This window comes from Osmia bicornis, chromosome 10 (genome assembly GCF_907164935.1).
Source record: "Osmia bicornis bicornis chromosome 10, iOsmBic2.1, whole genome shotgun sequence".
Classification (NCBI taxonomy): domain Eukaryota; kingdom Metazoa; phylum Arthropoda; class Insecta; order Hymenoptera; family Megachilidae; genus Osmia; species Osmia bicornis.
This window is the reverse complement of record NC_060225.1, coordinates 4026546-4051401: the sequence shown is the minus strand read 5'-3', so window position 1 is coordinate 4051401 and position 24856 is coordinate 4026546. Positions and strand designations below refer to the sequence as shown.

At 36.7% G+C, this 24856-nt stretch overlaps 1 protein-coding gene across 3 annotated transcripts in view; it reads right to left on the bottom strand.

Moving 5' to 3' along the window:
* Positions 1 to 178: 178 nt before the first annotated feature.
* The window catches only part of LOC114877899 (homeobox protein unc-4-like), an 83304-nt gene continuing 58626 nt past the window's right edge, over positions 179 to 24856 (bottom strand). For all 3 annotated transcript variants that reach the window (XM_046287448.1, XM_046287447.1, XM_029191030.2), the window contains 3 exons: positions 9009 to 9181; positions 2493 to 2696; positions 179 to 2393 (listed from right to left, as the gene is read on the bottom strand). In XM_046287448.1, coding sequence (XP_046143404.1) covers positions 1656 to 2393; positions 2493 to 2696; positions 9009 to 9181 — 1115 coding nt within the window. In that variant the 3' untranslated portion in view covers positions 179 to 1655. The remainder of the gene's footprint in view (positions 2394 to 2492; positions 2697 to 9008; positions 9182 to 24856) is intronic.

Here is a 24856-nt window from a genome sequence, read left to right as displayed (position 1 = left end):
AACCATTAATATTTTATGAAATATCAGAACTGTCTAATTAACAAAATAAAAAATTAATTTCACTTACTTTGTGCACGAATCGATGAAGGTAACTGACAAAGGGGATGAAGGATGAGGCGATGAAACAGATACAGCAGAGCAAAGCATGTTAGTCTTCAGAATAAATTAATATATTTGAAATGAATATACGGTAGATACTGTCTCGCATCCCAGATTTTATGGCATCTCGTAACATCCCATCTCTGTCTCTTTTTTTTCCCCACAAAGAGATTCCAAAACTCATCTTTGTACCGCATCTTAAATCTCAGCATCAGTCGCTGCCTAAAATCTTCGTCTCTCCTTTCTATATACCTATATACACGCGTATCAGGCGAAATCTCTATTGCTTTAAATAATATCCGCGATTCGACGAACACTGGGGTATCGGCTACGATCAATTAAATAAAACGATAATCGTCCGTATTTCGAGCTATTTACATTAAATTACAACACGCAGTCTGTCACTCTCTCACTCACACGCACAGTATGTACTTTCTTTTACGTTTCAACTTTCAATGTGAGAAAGGAAAAGAAAAGATCATCCGTGATTTATTGCACATGCTCGTTTCTATCCGTCACGATCGTCACACAGAACAAAGAAGGAATCCGATCACTCTGGACAGACTCAGAGATCGTTCACTCACTCGATGCAGATATGTCGAAACTGATATAAGCTTTTCTTTATTCAGTCAACGAGTTCGTATTCCTCGAATCACTGAATCGAGGACTAACGGATAGTCTTGCTTATCGTTCCTTTTCATCGAACAATGATACATGGATCAATCAAATGTAAATTAGAATTTTTAGAAACGTTTAAAATTAATTTCATTTGGTAAAAAGAGATTTCTCAGTCAGCTGAAGTTTCGAAATTAGCGAATAACTCCGCTATTTTGTAACATTTTTATATTTATAAAATTAAAAAATTAGATTTTTCATTTATCAAACTGAATTCCTAAATTTTACCTTTTTTTAGATGTCTCAGGGTGATGTACACCAGCGATCAGAGTAGGCTTCTCAAGGGGAAAATGGAGATATACGGGAAGCAGAAATTTTCAAAGCCCTAATTTTGACGATACTAGTATTAAAAGTGATTTAGAAACAAAATAATATCAAATGTTATCAAATTTAGTACATACCTGAAAAGTACGAAATATTAATTTTACAGGAATACCTAAGGGAAGAAGCAGGAGTTCGAGGAGGGACAAAAACTCCAGAACTGTGAAGTCCATCGGGGGTGGGATGGGATGAATCATCATTTTCCTGGAGGAAGCCTACTATGCTCAACACTGTACAAACTGAAATGATTTTAGGGTATAGATATTATTTTTCAAAAATATATTTACCAGAGGGGATTGATTTCTTGCTAATTAAGCTATGCTGAAATTACTGTTAATCACGAATGTACCCCTATAATAATCTGAAAAATAAATTAATTAATGAATTTCCAAAAAATTTCAATTTATATTTGACTGACTCTCCTAATACGATGTTACCCTAAACGTCACTCCATTGTCTCTCGTTGTCAATAATGTTTGTTAACTGGCCCATCGTTTCGTTGTCGAACAAACAAACTCGCGTCGCTTATCACCTGATAAATGACTCGATTTCTTGAATTACTACAGGGTGGAGGGTGAGGTTGGTACCGAGATCGGTGACGTGGGGCTACTCGACTCCCTGCCAGTCGACAGTGTAGGCGTGGACGCTCTGTATTCGTGCAACCCCGGTGTACTCGTTCTGTTATTATTACCCAGAAGACTGTCGATCGAAAATGGATTCAACCTCTTCCTTTCTTCTCTACCTTTCACAGACAAGTCTATGCTGCTGCTCTGAACCTCTTCCTCGCTGCTGTGTTGTCTGACGGACGTTCTACCAGGATTCCCGGCGTTGTTCGTCGTCTGACAGCGGACACCAGCCACGGTGTTCAGGTTCGCCAGCTCTCTTCTTCGTTCCGACAAACTGAGACCCCAATGATGGATCCCCTGTTGATGATTCAGATGATCGAGGCCTAGACTGGAGTTCGGAGCTGGATTTCCTGGTATCTGGCTCATGGGTCTCCTAGGGTCGCTCGGTTCGTTGGCGCCGCTGGTCAGGCTGGAATAACACTCCCCATCCGCGGACCCATCCGCGACAGAATCCACCCTCTCGCTGCCACTCTCGCTACAAGAATCTAGACCGCCGACCACGTCGATCTCCTCGTTCGCGTCGTTCCCGGAACCGGACACGCTGCTGCTCTCGTTGTTGCTCAACGAGTTGAAGGAACCACCCAGGGCGCCGTTTAGGGTGTTTCCACTGGACGCCGCGGCGCTACGCGACTCCCACTCGGCGCGCAGCGTCGACAGGTCGACGGTGATACCCTGAATTCAGAACGTGCTTCTTTTTATTTTTCCGATCTGGGGATCGATTTTTGATGTCCTCCAGGGTAATCAAGGAACAGTGGAGCAATTTTCACTTACCTTCGCGGCTAATTTCCTCTGCTGTCGTTCGAGAGCCTTCAGCAGTTTCTTCTGCCGCCTCTCCCGCTCCTTCCTTCTCAGCTCTTCAGGTGGAATTGGTTCGCCGCTGCAGCTTTGGGGATGAGCGTTGTGCGCTGGCCTCCCCGGGCCCTTCTTCGTATGCTCCTTTTTCCTCCACTTTGCCCTTCGGTTCTGGAACCACACCTGAAAGTAAATCAAATCGAGCGAATTTAATTTATTAATTTAAATTTAATAGTTTGTTACATTCGTTTTTCTGTACTTTTCGTTTTATGGAGTCAATCAATTTCGAGTGAAATATCAAAATCACACGAAAGGAAAACAACGACCCCCTGGGATATCTTGATTTTAACAGAGAGTTTCAACCCTTTGTCCTGGTGGTCGCGTGAACGTTTGTGGCGCAAAGCCACGATTTAGAGCCGGCGTGAATTTCAAGGGTGAAAGAAACACGGAAACAGGTGAAAGGGGTTGAAAACGCGGTTGAAAGGATGAAGACGTTAGTTGTGCTTGCGAGCCAATATGTGGCGCTGTTCTCGTGCAACCCTGCAGATCAATACACCCCCGCCAACCCCTGATACGCACCCTTACGACTTCTCCACTTCTTTCCTTTTTCTCTTTTTTGCTTTCAAGAAAATGAATTTAGTTAATTTTGTATTGACATTTTTGGAAATGCATCTTTATTCAATGATTAATAATGACCCAAATTTATAAAACGAATACAAGAGTATTAACCTAAAACTAAATGTATAATTTTTTATTCAAAGGGTTTCATGTATTTGAATAATAATTCTCAACTGTAAAATTATAAAAATGATAATAATATGAAATACAAAATTGAATTAAAATTGTGGCTTTCTCCATGGTCCGCCGAATTCTTTTTCATTTTTTTTAACACGATTTGATGACATAAAATTATCTCAAAAGTGCACTTATGGCACATCAAATTAAAGCTTAAACTCTGATAAAAATAATTACTTCGACGCGTTATTAATATTTCTAATATAAAACGGAGAAAATATAATAGAGTTAATATAATGGGGCAGATACGAGATATAATAATCCAGAGTGTTGAAAAAAAAAATAAATGTGAATTATTGATAGCCTTTAAATTAATAAACCTGATACGCCTAAAATTCCATCAAAACAAATTAAACTTTTCCTGTTCAAATCTTAACGAACTATATAGCACTAAATAATCCAACTTTAAATAAATACAGTCACTGTCGTTCGATAAAGTATCATAGTATTGCAAGAAATATCAGTCGCGGGTTCATCGTCGATTAAAATGTCATCACCGGAAATAATAAACAGCGTTAATTAGTTACGATGTACTCGAACATTCAATTTCGTTCGACCATGTAACTAATGATAATGCTCGGTAACTATGTGTATTTGTATATACATCAAATTTCTTTCAAAACCGCGATAAATATAGGTATGATACACATATACAATCGTGACGATAATTTGTAATCAGTGACTTCTGAGAACCCGAAGGATAAAAAATTCATTTTTATCCCTAATCTTCAAGAAAATTCTGCTCCAAATTACACGTATAATTGTGACAGTTTTAATTAAATTACTTATTATTTTTACAATATTTCCAAGTATTTAATACGTGTATTTCTAATTAAAGAATTCTTTATAATACGAACCTTGGGTGTGCAAGAAACATGATTATAAATAACGAAAATCGAAAGGCTACTGTGAACTTGATCGTAATGTCCCATAAAATAAAGATCCTCCTTTTTTTCTCTGGGAAAAAAGATTCCAGGTAATCAGGTTTCAACACGAAGTTTCGGTGTCTGAGCTCGTTTTAAACAGACTATAAGTGCGATGTAACCGGACAATTTTCACCATTATCGGGTAAAAAAAAAAGGGAGAAGGTCGAACGATTTACAGCTGCATCACATTAAGTTGACGATCGGGGAACCTTGCTTCTCAACGTTATAGAGGCTATTCGTTAGAAATTATCGCCGTCTGATAACCGCTAACAAGCTATTCCATCGATTACCATGCGCTATGACTAAACGTGTAACATCCTTTTTTTTTTTGAATAAGCTGTTCCTTCAGAAAGTCTATAAAACGTCTTCATGGATATTCTTTACAACTTCAGAAAATATGGGACGTATCTTTCTTCCCTAGATATCCGACACGAGTAATAGAAGTAATTAGTTGAAAACCATCTGGAGATGATTTATTTAAGTGTTATCTGAGATACTTCTCAAACGAGCAAGTTTAGAAAGGTACCTTGACTAATTTCCTAAACTGGTCATTATTGTTCAGATAAAATTGTCAATAATTTTTATAACTTTGATTGGAAAGAATTAATGATGCCATTTGGTTGAAATGAAAACAGAAGAAATTTGATACTCCGATAATTACCACGAGACTGGTCTAATTAGTATTCCGTACTGGTTGCTTGGTTTATTGCACCGTCTCGATTCGTATGCGACGCAGGTTAGCGGACGTGTGTTTTGTCGAATCGATTTATAATGATAAAACAAGTACTCGTAAAACGCGAAATCCTTGACTGATTATTAATTACTTCTAATAATCCTGTAGAGATTAGTTTTCGTACGATACATCTCGACTGAAAATCAAGATTTTCAATTATATCTATTTGCACTTTGAAATACTAAAAAAAATCTGAAAATTTAATATTTTATACATATTTTGTCGAGGAGTGTTAATTACTTGAAAATTAATAAATTTTAGAAATTTTAAAGAGGGTCCCTTTCAACACATTTATTGTTTAAAAGATTCTAGGTACTCTAGTTCGGGTACCCGAGCCTCAGGTCGGGTAATAATCGACAGGGGTCGAGCCGGATGAGTTTGGGTTCCAAGTTAATATTCAGGTTCCAAAAATTTGGAGTCAGGTCGGGCGAAATCGAGTTCCCATTTGATACCAAAATTACGGGTACCCGAACAAATTTATGTGCTAGACAAAACTTCCAAGGTTTCGCCTGATAAAAATTTTAAACTCAATTTCAACCCGAATTTTCGGATACCCGTACAACTCTAAAAAATTCCAATACTTGTCTCCTGTACGCTAACCTGTTCTTTAAAGTAAAAGTTATGCTCCATCGACATATTTTTTATCGCAGTTGGGAAATTCCTCCTGCTGTTTCATCAATTATTCGACGATGCTAACGAAGTGGATCAAAGAGGACCAGTTCTGACACAAGGTCATAAAAGATTTTTCAAAGAAAAAAATGAAAAGGTACCAGCTGTTCTTGTCGTTCTTGGGTGAAATTGATTCTTAAACAGCTTCCCCCACCCTCTCTGCTCCCATGTTTTATTCATTTCCTTTTATAATCACGAAGTACGACAGCGTCGAGGTTGTTCGACAATTTCGAATAAATATGATAATGATAGCGCCAGATCATCGAACAACGATCCGGCAATAAAACACCACGGTGGTTCATTTGAATGTAAACGAACGGTGAACAGAGAAAATGATTTGATTCTAGTTGGTTGTTAATAAAATTTTTCTTCGATATTATGTCTTAAAAGTACTCGGGGAAATAATTATTCCACGAGTAATAATACCAGCAACATTTTACGAAGTAATTTACGTGTTTCCTACTTAATTAGATGAATTATCGTTCACATATATGCAGCATGTAATAACAATTTAATTGAATAGATTGTTTCTTATTTGCCCAGGTAATTGGTACGTGTTCAACTCATTCAGCTGGATATCCGAGGAAAATGGAAATAACTTACCGAGTGTTTTATATGAAAATATTAAGAAGATGAATCCAATCAATTTTCATGTATAATATGAAATAAAACTGATAATATTGAAACATTTGAAAATTTATAAAATACATCAATTCTAATTACTGTCGCCGATGGGACTGTAGGAGTTTCCAATCTCTCATTTGAAGGATGTGGGGAGATAGAAATGTATCATTTTCATAAACTATGATGGTGAAAGAGTGGCACAAATACGCTTTAAAATCCATGCAAACGTCTACTGTATAAATTTCCTCCAAATCAAATACAAATGAAAATTTGTCAAAAGAATAATTACATTAAAATTGTGGCTCTCTCCATGGTCCGCGTTCGAGGGATAAAGATTCAAAGTGAATCCCGGACAGTTGCAGATGCAACAAAAACCGAATGAATTTGTCAAGATACCGATCGTTTCGAAAACCGACACCCCCGCACGAGAAGACATGCGTCGGGCTTCTTTCGGCTTCCAGTTGACCGTGTCGAACCGTGTCGTTTTATCTGTTCGTGACAATATTTTTTAAAAGCTTCCACTAGCATCCGTAGGGGTTATCTTTCGTAGGGATCAACTATCTAATCTGAGGACTGTACCCTCCGAACAGAGACACCGGCTGCATGACATCGTGTCACCACCAGCACGGGTTATCTTTGAATCGCTCCTGTCATCAAGGTCGCACAATTTTCGTCCCTGCAAAAGGGATGAGTTTCGTTTGAAACCGACGGGAATACGTTTATTCGAATCGCGCGACTTTCGACGCGGAGATTTCAATGCCTGGTTCCGAGCGACGCACAATTCTCCGCGATATTTTATTTTATTTCTTGATTATAATTTATTTATGGAATATTATAATTCGAAAATTCTTAATTGTTTGGTGTGCACTGTTAAGAAAATAGGCAGCTTTATATGAAGATCGTGTAAATCGGTAATGAATTCGAATTAATCAAATACGATCTCGATGAATAAGTAAATTATTTAGCAAACATAATTGATGCGAGGAGGTGTTCATACGAAGATGGTATCAGTGCAAAGTGAGCAATGTGAGCCGGCACATAGCACCCGAAGCGTGTCTAAGCGCATAAATATAAATATCTTATCGAGACGGGGAAATATAAGGGTGGATTCACGTCCGATGGGCCGTGAAATTGAGGGTCCACCCTTCGTTGGTCCCAATGAAAGACAACACCCTGTCGTATTCGACCGTCTGGGTGCACGTACATATATCTAAAGATGTATCGAAACCTTTCATATTTTTATTGTCAATTTTTTTGCGAAAAAAAATGGTAAAAGTACCACGAGAAATTAAAAGAAATTAAATGAAGAAACTGGAAGGAGATTGAGTAAAATTTTGAAGCGGAAAGAAATATCTGTTTGTCACGATTCAGGTTGCAAATAAAATGCGGAAATTAAATAATGCAGCGTTAAACGGAAACACGAGGAACCACCGTGCGTGGTTTTCAAAAATATGAGCTGTCAATTAGTAGGAAAGCATCGCAGATTATTTGAGAAACGACTGCCGTGCATGGAAACGTTTAATCGCATTACATTCGGCGTTACGTGCGATTCCATGACTTTCAAACGATTCGCGTGGCTCGCCGATTTATCCGGGCATCGAGCTTCCGGGCGAATAAATTAAAAATAATGTCCTTTATTTTTATTTTTATCCCGTGAAATACGAGACGGACGCGTTACGTGTTGAAGAAGTAAAAAAGAAAACAGTCTTGTCCAGCGATAACATTAAAAAACGTTTTCCCACGATATCGATTTCCTGTGCCTGACAAATTACTCCTACGCATGAAACGCACCCGATTTGAAAAATTGTAGCACTTAAGGAATTCGAGATTTTAAGGGGAAGTAAATTATAAGATATCGTCAATGTTTGTTTTTAAGGTTCACGAATTTAACGGAGGTGTGCGAGAACAGGAAAATTTCGAGTACCCGATGGAAATGACTTTTCCTTTACCAGGAAGATTCCATTTCTTTCTCCGCCCAGAAATCCTATAGATATCTAAATTTCGTTACAAACTCTTCTCCCCCATGGAAGATACCATAACGAAAGGACCGATGTCCATATAAAGTTCGGTTCATTATTCAAATGGACACGGTCGACAAGTCGAAGCAACCGGCCCCAAGATAGATCTTCCTCGGCTTACTACCCTCCAACACGTTCGAATAGGATACCGCTCGGTCTTTCCTGAAGTAACCGCATTCAAAATCGAGCAGATGGACTAACTACCCCCGAGAGACTGGCTCAAGGGCCGAAGGATTCGAGATCAAACCACCCCCGTCGTCTGTCGGGCATCAACCCTCGAAAAATGACGGTGAACTTGCCATAAATTCCCGCCTATCGCTACGACGATCTGGGATCGCAGATAAAGGCTACACGAAACATGAAATCGGCTGAAAATAAAGCTGCATTTTATTCTTTATGCGTGTCTTTTCGAGAGGGTGGAATTATTGTACGATTTTGTAATGATTGCGACTTACAATAATGTGTTCATTGAAAGAGATTAATTTACGATTGTTGAGACATGAATTCTATTGGAATATAAATAAAGATTTAAAAAGAAAGATTTTCGAAAAATTTCGAATCAGAGATTTAATATGTTCGTCGAATATGATTTTGTATTATATTTAGGTGAAGCTCTGAAATCTTTCCCGTTGCCCTCTTTCTTTTATTGGATCGTTCGAAAGGATTATCCCTGATGATTCAGGTGGTGAGTTTTGAAGAAAAATAAGAATATTAAAGAGAGTCTACTCACGGCCACGCGGCTCTCTTTCAGCTCGAGTCTCAAAGCCAGAGATTCTCGTATAAACACATCAGGATAATGATTCGTGAGAAATGACCGTTCCAATTCCTCCAATTGCCAGCTATTAAAGTTGGTCCTGCTTCTCCGCCTTTTGCTCCCACCTTCGTCGGATTCACCGTCACAGCCTGAAAATTATGAACACGTCGATATTATTACGTTTGTCGCGTACATAAAAGAATTCAGTTAGCGGGAGCTCGGTTTTAAAGCTTTCAGGCTCTTATTTTAGAAAAAAAATTCTGAATCTATTATAAGAAACGTTCGAACGCAATGCTTAATAAATTCAGGAATAATGTGCAGCTGGAAATAACGAGAGCGTATCTCATTTTCAAGAAAAGAATCTCAAGATTTTCCAATTTTACAGTATTGAAAAATAGATTGAATTTTTAAAACTGTAAAAATTCAACATGTTGGACAAGTTGCTTAGAAAGCTTCATTATCGATGTAATTATAGTTTCTCTTGAATTAAATTAATTAGAACTTGAAAAGCCTCGAATTCTGATTAAATACATTTCCACATTCTAACAATAAATAAAAATAATAATTGCGTTCGTACTTTCACCTCCAACATAAATGAATACTAATCAAATTTTTTAAAAATATGTTTAATGCAAAATAAGGAGATTCGAAAATTTTTTTTGGGTCCGGTCGGAATTTCAAAAATCTGTTCAATACATAAAGTTCGCACACCCCTAAAAATCACCCAACATATAACAAAAGAATATTCACTTTTCTTTCTATTAAAAATTATTATTCATTGAACGTTAATGATTCCATAAGAAAAAAAAGAAGATCCGAAGATTTCTAATAACTCAATTCGATCGTTCACAACAGGGAGACCGGTAATTGCGGAAGCTGGCAGTTTCCATGAGAAAGCGGAAGCACGAGAAAATCGAGAAGCTTATCAGAATTGTTCGAGCCATCGTATCATCCGTTCGCGATCGTCTCGTTGCAGATAAAGCTAGGAAACTGAATCCCGGCATATTGAATAAACATGGAATTTCAGTGATTTTACGAGGACCCTCGTCTACCGTGGCTTCCTATCTGACGCAGGAATCTGCGGGATCCACGATTGTTTTGGCAGACTTGGCGTACGGGAACGGCCGCAGATACTTATGCTAATACGCGTAGCAAAGGAATTGAAAAAAGATCGGCAATTATGATTGACTCTGCAATAGAACGATCGTTATCTCCATCGCGAAATGAAATAACACGAGATGGAACATTTCCGGAGATCGAGATTGCCCGACAGAAGAAACGAGTTACCAACCTTTCGGACTGTACGTTTCATTTTCTAGTGGAAGCATCGATGAAATTGTTAATAAATGGCTGATGTAATTGAGAATTCTGGTATTAATATTGTAGATATTATGGAACGATGCGAGATAAAATCTAATATCCTACAGGCAATAAAATTTCCAATTTTATTGGAAATTAGTAATCTTCTTTTCCTAAGGATTCACAAAGTAGCAATGGAAAAGGGAGAAATATTCATTGAAACTTCTTCATATTTACTTTCTTTACATTATCGAAGATTTATTTTTAAAAATTATTTTCAAAAACACAGAAGCGCGGGAAAATATTCAAATTTGAGATAATAATTAAGGGGGCGTAATGCTACAGGCATGGGATTAATTTGTACACTTCATAATTGGTATTGGAAGCATCGATATTAATATTTTTTTATAATTCTTCAACTATCATGTCAATTTTTCTCGGTTCACATCCGTGGCATGTTATTATAGGAAACGACTCTCAAGATTGATAGATAATACAAGTAGCATGTTAAATAATTTATGAGGGAACGGGATAAACAATTTTCACATCCGGTCCGCTCACTGACCACTTTCATAGCGACACAATCATCTTTCTTCGTCGAGGAGGAAGCTCTATCGTACTGATAATGAACCTGACACGATGATAATGATTTTATAGCAAAAGCATGTCTAGCTAACTACTAAACCCTCAAACAGCGGACCATAAAGAGAATCCCAATTATAATGTTAACTTTAGATTAATATCCTTCCATATATAACGGTTAGCTAACTACAAATTATTTATATTTTGTTCAATATAAAAATAAAATTTTTTTAAATTTTATCACAGTATTGGAAGTGTTAAAATAAGAATCGAAACCATGGCACATTTTTTTAATTCATCAAGAATTATGCTCTCGATTTTTAAAAGAATATATTTATTATTTAAAATATTAAAATTGAAGCGTATTGTAAAAACCGTAGCAGCTATAATACGTATGTTTGTCACAGGAAAGCTTCGTAAACGTTGGTTCCTCCGTAATCACGACCTGCTCGCCTTCTGACAGATTATGAATACAAATTACCCTCGGCGCCAACATAATTTTAATGCTAGGGTAATTTATTGCGATCGCATCCACTACGGAGTCCCGAGTTTCCATTGGAAGCTCGTCGAAGAGCTAGTGTTTAAGCTAATTGTCGTTGCACGTGAGAAGCAATCTTCAATGAGATCGTTCAACGAAACGTCTATCTTCAACCCTTAGGTGAATAATAAAAATATTATACCCTCGAGAAGGGGGCTCGAATCGTAAGAATGAAACCATGATTTACGAATCATTTGATAAAATCACTGTTCTTCTATGGTGTACATAAATGTTTATCAGAGACTCGTTAAATAATGACCACGTTTACCATATAAATCCCTGATACTCGCAATTACTTGAAACGGTCATTCTGCGAAACGATGATGATCTCTCGCGTTTCGCGGCAATTTGCACTCCCGATGAGACACTCCCTCTCTTTTAAACGTAATCGTGCCAAATTACTCCGAAGATACTTCAAACTTCCGTGAAATTAGCGTGAATGGATAATACTTGGAAATGTTGTAATGATTGAAAGTAATACAATATACTGATACATGAGTTGTAGCAAATGAGTATATTACACGTTAGCGATTTATTAAGAGGATCATTTTTCAGAGCTTCTCACTTTCAATTTAACTTTTAAATTTATAGCAGGTGTCAGGTTGATTTATTTATTTAGGGAGAAAGATTTCATCATTCACAATTTTACAGATTCTTACGTTAATTCTAAGGGTGCGCGGATACTCGAAATTTTTAAAAATGAAATCATTTTCTAGCAGAAAAGTCGTCTCCATTTTAATTGAATTTTTATAAAATCCCTTTAGCAGTAATTAATTAATTAATTCTTTGGAAAGCATTAAACTACAATGTTCCTAAAGGCAAAGAACAGTTTTGCTTGCAGCTATTTAACGGCAATTCTTCAAGCTGCCACCGTGTACACCTGGATCGGTTATTTATTACCGAGTATAGATTATTAATAATGAGCAAACCGATCAATACGCATGATAAAGGGAATACAAAGAGAAAAGACGTAGGACAGAGCTAATTGTTGGATTAATAGCGTCTAATTACGCTGATTAATGGACGATTTCTTGTCATGGCCATATTTACGACGACACTATCGCCGATTGGTAAATCTTAATTGGCTAAGAAGTACCGAAAGGGACTTGGAAGATATCGCGATGACCCGTTGCTGTAAATGGCAGCCGGACCAAAGGTGTGCGTTTGATCGAAGAACAATTTGTAATCTGTTGCCAAAAGCACGCTTTAATCGCTGTAGAATCGCGAGAACGATCTCGGTTATTGTTCGAGTCGATGCTTCAAGGCAACACTGATCTTTTACTTTCTTTTCATTATTCTTTTTCCATGCTTGGCGATTTCTACGATTCATTGTTCCGTCTCGATCGAACAACGTCGATTTGCTAAACCTTGTTAGGAAGCTGAAGGATCCGAGAAAAACTTGGGTTTGAAGCAATTAATTAACCCTCGAATGGCGAACCATGGAGAAAGCCCCAAAACGGCGAACCATGGAGAGAGGTCCAATTTAACTTAAAATTTTCTATTTTGTATTATTTTTTTTATTTTTTCACTGTTCTTTTAAAATTATTCTTCCAATCTTTAAAAATTATAAACTTAACTTTAGGTTAATATTACAATTCACCTAGGTTTCGCTGTTCAAGGGTTAATTAGTGTTTGAGAAGCACCATTAATTCTTAAGAAATTCAATCGATGCTATGTTATATTTCAATCTAAAATTAAACATTTAGGCTCTTCACAGTAATTTAGAAATAATATATGCTTTGAAGAATAGAATTATTATTTCTTTTACTTTAAATTAATCACACTCTGTGCAAGCTCAAGAATGCTCCGTCCTCAAAGGGTTAAGTTTATTATAGGAAATATAATATTTCATACACAAGAGTGTTGAATATTTGCTAATGGATAGCACTAAGCAGTAAGTTAGATGATTCATTAATTATTCCAACAAAGAACCAACCAACCATCTTGTATTCAGAAAATTGATGAGATATTTATGCAGTAATTTTCAATAGTCTTTAAGCTTTAAATTGATATACCATAAATGTCACTTCGCAATAATTTTATGTCATGAAATTATCATAGAAGTTCTACGTTTCAGAATTTTATATTTTTAGCATCTGAATGATTTCGATCAAGTTAATTAATTCGGTGCCTTTTCTTTATTTTAATTAAAGATTTATTTTTATAAAGCCATAGTAATTCCAATTATTGAAATAATCGTTATTATTATTATGTTGTCTTGTCACTTTTCAAATATTCCAAACCGCGAGAAAATATTTAAATTAAACACATTGATTAAGAAAGCGTAATATTAAAGGCATCGAATTAATTTGTACACCTAATATTTTGTGCCCTAAACCAAAGATGCACCGATCGAATGCAAATGGTTCTAAATATTGTGCTCTCTGAATAAATCAGTGACTAAAGAAGAAAAACAAAAGAACACGTGGAAGGTTTTTCAGATAAAAGCACTTATACGTGTCGACGTTATTAACATCTCCCTAGCGAAGGCTGATTTGCGGTAATAATAATGAGAACGAGCGGCTCGGAGATTACAAAGCCCTGGCGAGAAAAAAACAAAGTCGAACGTGCCGACCAATAGAGACTAAGTGGCAATTCTTGGTCATTTCTGCCAATTCGGCCAACAGTGTCTGGCTTCTTTCGTTTCCACACGCTCCACAGAAATGAGACATCCGTATTCCGAGAGAAGGGAGAAAAGCGAAAGGAAAAGGAAAAAGTGCATCGTCCACGGTCGCGTGCGTCGTTAGAGGGCCCAACATGGCCGGAACGTATCATCATGCAATTACGCCACGCTAAGAACGTGGACGTTCGTCGCGTATGCAACCTGGAGAACGTCATAAACGCGCACGAAACGCGCGCAAACGCGCCGATCCGCTTCGTCCTTCCAATAATAATCGATCCTCGATCCCACGGGGCCATGACGTTCCATGGTTTTCTGCAATTTCAGCGAAATTACTCGGCGCGATATCGAGATCACTCGAATACCTCTCTCCAGAGATCAGCGAGCAAGGTTTCTGATGCGAAATTAGTTAAATTAATTATTATACCTGTGATGCTAAATTTATATATCAACTTACTATTTCTATTTGAAGATATTGGATTGGAAATTTTCCAGTTATATTAATTTATAGAGGTGTGCTAGATCCTGAAAATATCGGATCGGTTCGACAATATATCTAATTCAATCTGAGCTGATTAAAATAATTTTTCACCCGATCCGAGTAGCGGATACTTAAAGTTTTTCAATGCTCGCTTATTTTTACTTTTTAGAACTCGAGTTGAGCCAAATTGAACAATTACAAATTCATTATTCCAAGAAAATTCAAGCATAAACCTTTAAGAACACATTTTTCGGGTATTATTCTTTAAGATTCATAAAAAGGAAAATTATTCTTCCGAATGAGAATACCCCTCCTTAATTTAATACCTTGCAAAGCATAAGAAATAAAATTTGCAGATAATAAATTTTATTCAACATCGTAAAAAAGTCTCTGATACTAAATTTCAATATATAAACTTCCGATTTCTGCTTGAATATATTAGATCTGAAATTTCCTGGTTATAGTAATTTAATGCTGTGAAATAGAATTTTATTGAACATCATGTTAAGAGACTTTTATGAAACACTTTCTTATTGTCGAAATAATCGGGAATGCACTCTTTTATTTTTATTTTTATTGTCATGAAGGATAAGACGATGTAACCGTGGCAGTTAAATAATGATTGGCATCTGTAAAGCATACACGTTAAAGCCGCAATTAAATTGAAATTACTGATGCACGCCGAACAGGTTAACACTTTTACGTATTTACATGCGATCCAATAGTTGACTTACTTCATACGCGCAATTGACGATTTTAACGCTCTCCAAGATCAGCTGATCATGCACATTTAACGTCAGAACCGGCGATACCTTGATATGATATACCTTGGAATTTTATTAGTCAAAGATGAAGGCAGAAGAACAGCCGTGTTTTTATTCACGTAAAATCGTTCTGACATTTCGTATAATATCACCACGTAGTTTATAGTTAAAATAACTCCCACGATCTCTCATATAAATTTACAAGCGTGGTACTTGAAATTTTCTTCAAGTTATTATAAAAGTAATTATACTACTCCTCCATTAATTACGCTCGTAATGCTACGTAAAAAAAAATTCTAGTTTTGCAATATGAATTTTTAATAATATCTAAAACAGAGAATCTCAGATATTTTAATTAAGAATAAAAAAACCTGAATATTGTTTTTCATTTCCACAAATTCATTTCCATAAAATTTTCATTTTATTGAATTCTACTGATTAAAAAAATTTTTTATTCCGATGATATATTTGTTACAAACATGGTAACACTTTCTCCCTCTTTTTATCCTTACAATAATGTCTTATTTCGAAATGCGAGCAGCGAATAAACGACAAACGTTCTGTTTGATTGTTGAGAAAAAGCGTTCGAAAGCAGCAATTCGAGGGAATTATAATAATTACCTTGCTCTCCGTCGGACACGTTAACCGTAATAACAGCGATACATACGCGTCTGTGTGTAGGCTGTCGTTTAAAAGCATTAACGAAACTTTAATTCGACCGATATAAAACCCCTCCTGAAATTGCCCTTCTTCATGAAATCCTGATGAATAGCGCGATTAATTTCGTTCAATTGTTAAACAGGGTAGCGCCTTCGAGTTTCCGTCTCGTCCACCATTATCTCTTCACGTGCGCTCGTTAATTACACGGTGCGCGAACTGAAATTGAAGAAATTATTTACGTGAACTTTCCAAACCAGACTTCTTATTTCTGACAAGTTCGTATCCGCGTGCAGCTGAATCAGATATTATATTATTAAATACTCTGTGTTTCATATAAAATTTTCAAGTTTAATATATTATGCGCATAACTTAATTTGGTGCTTTTAGTATTACTATCTTAATCATAATTTTAAATTTCGATATTTTCCCTCGCTTCTGTTAATTTGAAGAGTGACGCGAAAATATGATCATGATTTCAAATACAAAAATGATACAATTTTATCTCCCTTTTCCCTTCCAACTAGAAGCTTAGAAGCAGCAATATAACGAGACTCTACTGTATTTTAAATTACATAAAATAAAAAAAATTATTAAAAAATCAGAGGTGTTAAATATCAATAGCGAACATGTTAATGAAGTAATCGATTGCTCAACAAGAAAAATGGACATTTTATGTTTGGAAGATGAAAAGTTAACAGAGGGCACGATTTATCAGTTAATAAAAGAAAGCGATCGGTTGGTCTTTATTGAACGACGTAACCTGTAATTAAAAGCGTAATTAAGAGGAGGCCGAATACACGATACGCGTGGAATATTTCTGCATCTTGATTTTCCCCTTGACGCTTTTATAATGACATTAAACTTAATAACCCGGCTTTTATTTTCCAACCCATACATTGTACCAGCTTAATAATCGCGTGAACGTGACGATTCTTAATTAAAAATTTTAATTGAACATCGCATCGATACTCTTCAACGTCATCTTTTGATGAAATTAATTAGAAAAATAATTACTGATTTTGTCTTCTGAGGAATATTGGAAAAAGAAAATGATGAACTTCGGATGAAATTTTTTTTTTCCTCGCCGGATGTAATGATATTCGATTCAAGGAAAATTTGTGGTCAAGTTGAACGGTTGCACATACTTTAACAGCATTTACAACGTATGTAATTTAGAAGTGAATTCGAGTTTCGTAATCACCGGGTTGGCGAGCACCACCGGACCAGTTTTGTCCACGGCGCAACCCTCCATTTAGAGGGTAGTCTCTTGTTAAGTGAGAGTCAACGACGTCATTAGCGTTAGGAACGACATTCTGGCACCCGTGAGACCGCCACTTTCAGCTCAGATGCAGCACGAATTTTCTACGCCGCCTCGTCCCTGTACAAACTTCTTCATGGTCTAAACACTTCAACCTACTTGTCTGATTTATAATGATTAATCACAGGGTTAAGAAATATCCCACCGTGTTATTCGGTAAATTCGTATGAAACTCATCAACGACTTCGTTGCATACTTCGTCTGGCATGTCTGACATTTTTGAATAAATCTTTTAAAATTGGGATCTAAGAAATTTCTAACAATTCATTCCATTATTATTTTGGAGCATAGTATTTATTAATAAGTAACACTAAGGTGTAAGTTGAATGACTTACGAAGAGTCAGCCATTTTGCATTAAGAATAATTGATAAAATCATTATGTAGCCGTTTTCATTAATTTATTAAGCTTTAAATTGACACAGCATAAGTGCCATTTTTAGGTACTTTTCTGACATGTAATTATCCAACAATACAGTATTTCCTTAATTAAGTTGGATGATTTATTAAGCATCAGTCATTTTGTACTGAGAATAATTGATGAAACCTTTATGCAGTCATTGTCGTTAATTTTAAACCTTTGAATTGACATAACGCAAGTGCCATTTTTAGGTACCTTTCTGTCATGAAATTATCCAACAATCCAACATTTCCTTAATTAAGCTATCACGCTTTCTCGATACCGCGAAGCGTTCATTCATCAATAGCAAAGGAGAATAACCGTGAACAGGAAAATAAACTACGACAAATGAAATTACAAGTGATCTAAATCCTGAACTTCCTCTGCTTCGACGTTTCACGAAGGAACATTTTAATTAAAAGCCACCGCTCGGCCAACTCGTTCGGCCGGCAATCGACAATTAATTTCCAACGGCCGGCCATCTTACACGCTCGTATACACAAACGGCTCGCGATATCTCGTACACACCGAAAACATTAATATAAACTTAATTACCGTGGTGTTTAACGGACTGAAGGATCCCCGAGCATTAGATCATTTCTCCACCTTTGCCGTCGTGGACCAGAATCGTGGCTAGCCTCCTACGGGGCCCCGCTCCTCACGGGGGTATCCCAGGGAAAAGAGGGTTAATAAAGTAATTTAACCGGCGCGAGAGAGTGATAAAGTGCCGCGAGCAAAAGGGAAGACGGAACGAGTTCCAACGAACAAGAAAAGAAGAAAAAAAAAAAAACAGAGCGAAAAGACGAAGGACTCGGGTTAAAGAGAGACCGAGGGTTGAAGATATATGCGTATAGAAAGAAAGAATTAAAAGCAGAGAAATGGAGAACTGGAGATGGTAAAAGGAACAGAGAAAAAGAGATAATAGAACGAACTGTAGATGACTGTATAGAAAATTGAAAGAAGATGTAATAAGTGATTATAAAAAAAAAAAAAGAAGAAATAAAGCGTTAAACGGAAGCAGCGAAAAAATGTAAGAAGACAATGAACGGATCGAATAGAAATGAAAAGGAAGGAAAACAATGGCAATTCGTTGGAGGTGCAACGGCAAAAGAGAGCAAGGAAAATCACCTGCAGGGATAACAGAAGGAAAGTCCGATGAAGATAGAAGCAAAAAGGAAAGAGAGAAGGACAACGAACAAGATTATTAAGCTGTAAGGCGTTAACTGGCATAAGGCGTCGGTAGGTGGATACGTTGCTTGCGTGCCAGACTGACTGCATTTGCATCTAGACGCCATCAATCCTCCTGACGCCCGGTTACAGTGCCCCGTTCCTCGCCCCACCAACCCTGCGAGCAACCCTTCCAGCCCTTCCCATCGACCTATTCCGCACGATGCCACGGTGCTCGAACGATCTTGAATTAAATATCGAGAGTAATATAAGAGAAGCCGGTCCAAACCGATCGCTCCTCGAGTCTCCGTCATTTTTTATAGTTCACACCAAAAGACCTTTTTACAAATACGGCATTTCCTTCATAAATATTTATGAAAGAATGATAGCATGAAAAATTTTCAGTCAGAAAACGTGGAATCGTTACGGTTCAGAGGGAAAGCAATTGAATGTGATAAATAAGATGAATTAGAATAATAAACAGGGCTATTTAACGGTCAATCGAGGGTAGCCATTATGGTAAATTAAAGCGGACGTTGTCGAAACAACTGCTTCGCACCTGTCGATGGAGCATAGTTCCGTTCCTTCGGCAACGAGACTGACCCCTCCTTCTTTCTCCCGATCTTTTTAATTAGCTTTCTTCGGTACACGGTATTTTGCCGACGTCTTACAAGGTGTCGTGTGCCGCAATACGTTTCGAATCTAGATTAGTTGCCGTTCGATCAACGATAAGATTTCCGATCGAACGCTTTAAATCACACTGCTCGTGACTAAGAAATTCCCGAATTTCGGGGTAATAAATTTTCGTACCGACGGCCATCTGGAAGCTTTAATTGATATAACAGCTCGAAAGGAACGTGTCATCAGTTAAGTACACTTTTCAATATTTTATTTTTAACTGCTTTTCAATTTACGTTTGATTCATTTATGAAGAACAAGTTGACTGATACAACGATTTCGAAGCACATTTAATTGTTAATTAAATATTATTAGTATAAATCAATATACTTTCTCATCAAAAACCATTTGGACTAAATTAAACGAGTGTTATTTAAAATTTAATTTTCATTAGACCTCGATATCCCTTCGAACTCAATTCCCATTTATCATTATCTCCTTAATAATCTTCACGAAACATTGTTGGAAAAAAGGTAAATTATTATCGTGGCAGCAATTTTCCGCGATTTTCGTGGCGGTCTATTTCGTCGAGGTGCACGGTGCAAAAGAGAGAAGAAAGAATAGCGGGAAGGAAGGAGCTACGAAAAGGCACGAAAGGAAGAACCCGGGAAGAGAAAGAAGAAAAATAAAGGCCGACAGCAGCTCGTCGAACAAGGTACGAAGCCACGTAAAAGGGTCTTCGCATAATATGGGTAGCCCCGGTATCGGCGGCCTGCTGGCCGATAAGGAGGTTTTTCAGATACGATCTACAACCAGGCCGGTTAATTATATATTAATACCTTCGCGTGCAATCCTTGGCTGCGTATAGCCAGCATTAAGAAGCCAGGAACCCCTCCGGGGGTGGCTCTGTGCAACGTAATGCATGGGAAGAGGAAACGAAGCCACTCTTACCAGAAGATTGGCAAGAAAAAGGGAACCAGATAAGGAACTCTTCAACAGAGTCTTCCTACGTTTATTATAATTCATATTTTTGATAATATTTAAATTATATTTTTCTTCAATTAACATTCAGTTTTATATTTGACCATCCTGATCAAAATAATCTACCAACAGTACTTCAACATTTATTATAATTCATATTTTTGATAATATTTAAATCATACTTTTCTTTTCAATTCACATTCAATTTCACATTGGAAAATCCTAATCAAAATAATCTATTAACTCATATTTTTGATGATATTTAAATCATACTTTTCATTTCAATTCACATTCAATTTCATGTTGGAAAATCTTAATTAAAATAATCTACTAATAATTTTTCTATATTTATTATAATTCATATTTTTGATAATATTTAAATCATACTTTTCGAATCAAAATAATCTACCATGTTAATATGGATATTAATAAGTATTAACACGTCGACTAGCGTGAAGGTTATCAATGATAATCACCTTATAATTAATAAGAAAAATAATTTCCTATACCATTATTTAAGTCGAAGGAGTGGTTCGCTCAGAATGACTATAAAAAGATTCGATCTTCAATTGCCTGTGAGGCCATAAAAAGATTCAATGAATCTAAATCTGTTCATTGTTTAACGGAAACGATCGCGAAACACGCGCAACACGACAGCGATGTATGTAAAGGCAACAAGAAAATATCCCTGCTTTCTTTAACGAGATCTGAACAACGATCCGTTTAACCTTTTGATCGATCCAAGATTTACGCGCGATCGTTTCGGTTAATCCTTCATGGGAATTAGAATTCTTCATTTTTATTCGATGAGTCACCGGATTAAGAGCGAAATAATTGTTTCGATCGTGTGTTAAATCCGACGAAAATTATAGTAACACGTCGAGATACGAATCGCGATAGCGCGCCGCTTAACTCGAATATATATGAAGTGTTAATTTAAAAATCTTTAATTAGCATGTTCGACGAGTTTCCCCGTGATTTCGCCAACAGATTAACCCTACCGCCTCGTGAGATCATTTCAGCTACAGGTCCGTGTAATCTAATGGAAATAGAATTATTATCGCGGTCGCGCCTTTTTTCCTCTTCTCTTCCTTTTCTTTTCCCCGCCAGAGTCGATACGCACGCTAAGCCGTAAATAATTGTTACTTCGCGTACGGCTGAAAAATTGTTTACCAGAGAAGAAGCTTCTTTGTTACCGACCACATCCAGTAGCGTATACCCTCGATTAAATGCACCGTGGAGTAATTAAAGTTTCATTATTTCATTCTAGAAACTATTGAATAAGTAAGGAAGGAATTCGTTTGCTTTGCTAATTGGATGAATATTTCTTCGTTGGATAAACGATGGCGATTCGTTTGTTAAAATTCCACGAATTTCAATTTGAGGCGCGAAAGGGAAACCCGATGAATTTTTTGATTAATTTGCCATTTTGAAGAGGCTTCATGAATCAGATGCGAGATTCAAAGAGAAATTGTTGTTTATGTTTGAAAACCAATTAAACTGGGATAATTTAGGGATAATAAAGAAGTCAAGAACGAATGGAGTCGGAAATGGTATCTAGACAAGTATGATAATTTGTTATTTGAATTACCATTTCAAAATAATTCCGCTGAAATAAATTCACGTTTTTTCCGCATATTTTGCATGAGGATTAGCCAAATTCAGAAATATCGAAAAATTATAATATTGATTCGAATGGCGCTTAGTCCGATGGAATTCTCATAAAAAAGGTGTTCCATAATTTCACTTAATACGCGTGCTATTTTGAGATAAGTAAATACTCGATAAATAATCCTGAAATAAATACAAAGAGAAATAAAGTGGATGGAATACGAAGGGTAGAAGATTAATTTCTTTAATTAAGATCACCATCCAGCGGAAACTCGATAATTTTTCATCGATCAACGTATCGCGAGATCGAACAAAACAATGTTCCCGACCGAACTTCCTCAATTTACGCAACATCGAACGTTCGTTCGTGTATCGATTACGGACCCCGGTAATCGTCCAACAATTATTGCGCAACAATTCGATCGCAAATTTCCATATACTCTTAGAAATTACGATGCGTCGACCGGACGGCGATCGCGGCGTTTCAATTAAACCGACGATTTATCCGGCACGCGGGTAGATGGCACACGTACACCCGCTTATCGTGATACGTAATTACGTATCGATGCCTCGAACAGCGTCGGTGGGCCGTAATTTAACAGAAATTGAGGAACCAGCGAAAGGGGATCACGATCGAAGCGACGATGGAAAAAAAAAAACGAAATATTAAGGGAAGAACCACGGGTTCTCGATCGGCAATAAATCAATAAAGGAACTCGCGTACGGGCCAGGTTGAAATTTTGCCCGTAGGGATGCCGTGTCGACTAATTAAAATATTTTCTCCTCGATCTGCCGGCTAACTGTAACGGTTAACGTCAATTAAATTGACTCGTGAAACGTGTAGATCGGCTCTCGATACCGTATACACCGGCTCGAGCCACTGATCGTCATCGTTTCGTGAGGGTACTTTCGGAATTTAGAAAAAATTTTATAAATGTAGACTGGGGTTGAAAATAATTTAGGCTTCGATTTTCATTTTTATACCCAGGGCACGAAAAAATCTAAGTACTGCTGTTATAACACTTTCTGTGTCTATTTATACATTTTTATAACTACTTAAACAAATTTAATTAAAATTTTTCGTGTATTATATAATAAACCAAGAGACTATGGAAAGTATTTTAGGTAATTGAACAATAGCTAATTTACAAATCTTAATTGATTTAGTGTTAAAAGTCTACTCAATGTTTTAATATTAAAAATACCCAAAAATTTCTCTTTTAACAACTCGCATTAAATTCTGTCATTTAACATGTTAATGATCCACGTCGTCGCGTACCATACTAGACGTGTCCTGTAACTCTGACAGTCAACCTGTTGGCACATAATAATTCGACAACGTTTAACCGAGGTCCGCATCGATCAAAAAAATTCGATAATCTGCCAATCGAGAAATTACGTCCCGCTGTGCGTAGCCTTAACAAGCGACGGATAGAGTAGCGCTGTGTTTCGCATAATGATAGTGAGGATCATGTAAACAAATTAAGAGGCACCGCCGTCTGCACCGGATCACGATAAGTGTAGCTCGGTGTTCGTGTTAACCTTATCTCGATCTCGATCTCGATCTCGATCTTTGGTTAATATTGAAATCGTAGCCCACCAGGGGGCGGGCACCGTTTCTCTTTCGTTTTCCGCTTCTTCTTCTCTTTATTCCTCTTTTTCGAATAAAAATGAGAATTCTGTCGTCGCGTGTCATCATTAACCCTTGGAAAGCGGAGTCCTGGTCAGTCGAGACCGAAACTTATAAAATATATGCAAGGATATTAACCTTAAGTTAAATGTATAATTTTTAAATGAGAGGGTGTAAAATTATCAAAATTTAGTAACAGTGTAAAATTTAGGAAATGAGGATCATATGAAATATAAAATTAAATTAAAATTGAGCTCTCTTTATGGTCCGCCGTCCAGGGATAAAGAAAGTTAGATTTTCTTTGATCTAAACTGATATTATTAATAAAAAAGGAAAAATGTTGTGAATTATTTTATGAATAATGAACAAAAAAAAAAAAAACCAAGAGGATTCATATTTCACTTGAATATTTTTGACACTGCCGTTAAAAGAGAATATTTTTCGGTAGATTTTATGAAATGTAATAAAAAAAAGTGTAAGCTTAAAAAATGATATGCTATAAAAGTTGAAAAATAAATGAAACAATTCTTTTCTTTTGTCATCGCAAACATTATCACGTGTCGAATTACTCGATTACTTGAGTTACAATTAATTCGATCGATCAGCTTATCTGTGAATTCACAGCAGGTTCGAGATCGCGAATAACAACGAAGAAAAATGTGAATTCGCGTGCCGCAACTATGCTTACCAACCCTCTCTCGCCACCCTAATTACTAACCACGGGTTGTTACCCCATGGCGTGTCATTTGCCTGGCAATATCGTATCAACGTTTTCGCGTGCGATCTCTACGAGTCCGTGGCAGTCGATTGTTTTAAAGTGTCGATCCCAGTCCGATCTCCTTATCGTTAATCGTACGTAGAAATTGATGGTTATCGAATAGCACGGCAAAAATAACTTATTTTTATCTTTATGTAGCGTTCTGATTCTTATTTGCAGTTAGAATAAACATTTTTCATATTGTTACTTTTGAAATTTTATTCAAATAAATATTACATGAGACGTGTAAAATCAAAGGGAAGCAAGTGACAAGTTTCTAATTAAAAAACTTCAAAAAATGGAACCTGCATCCTTCTGGTTTGAATTTCAAATGACTCATATTTGAAGGTACCAATTAAAAAAATCAAGTCGGTCCAAAGAATATTATTAACCCTCTGTC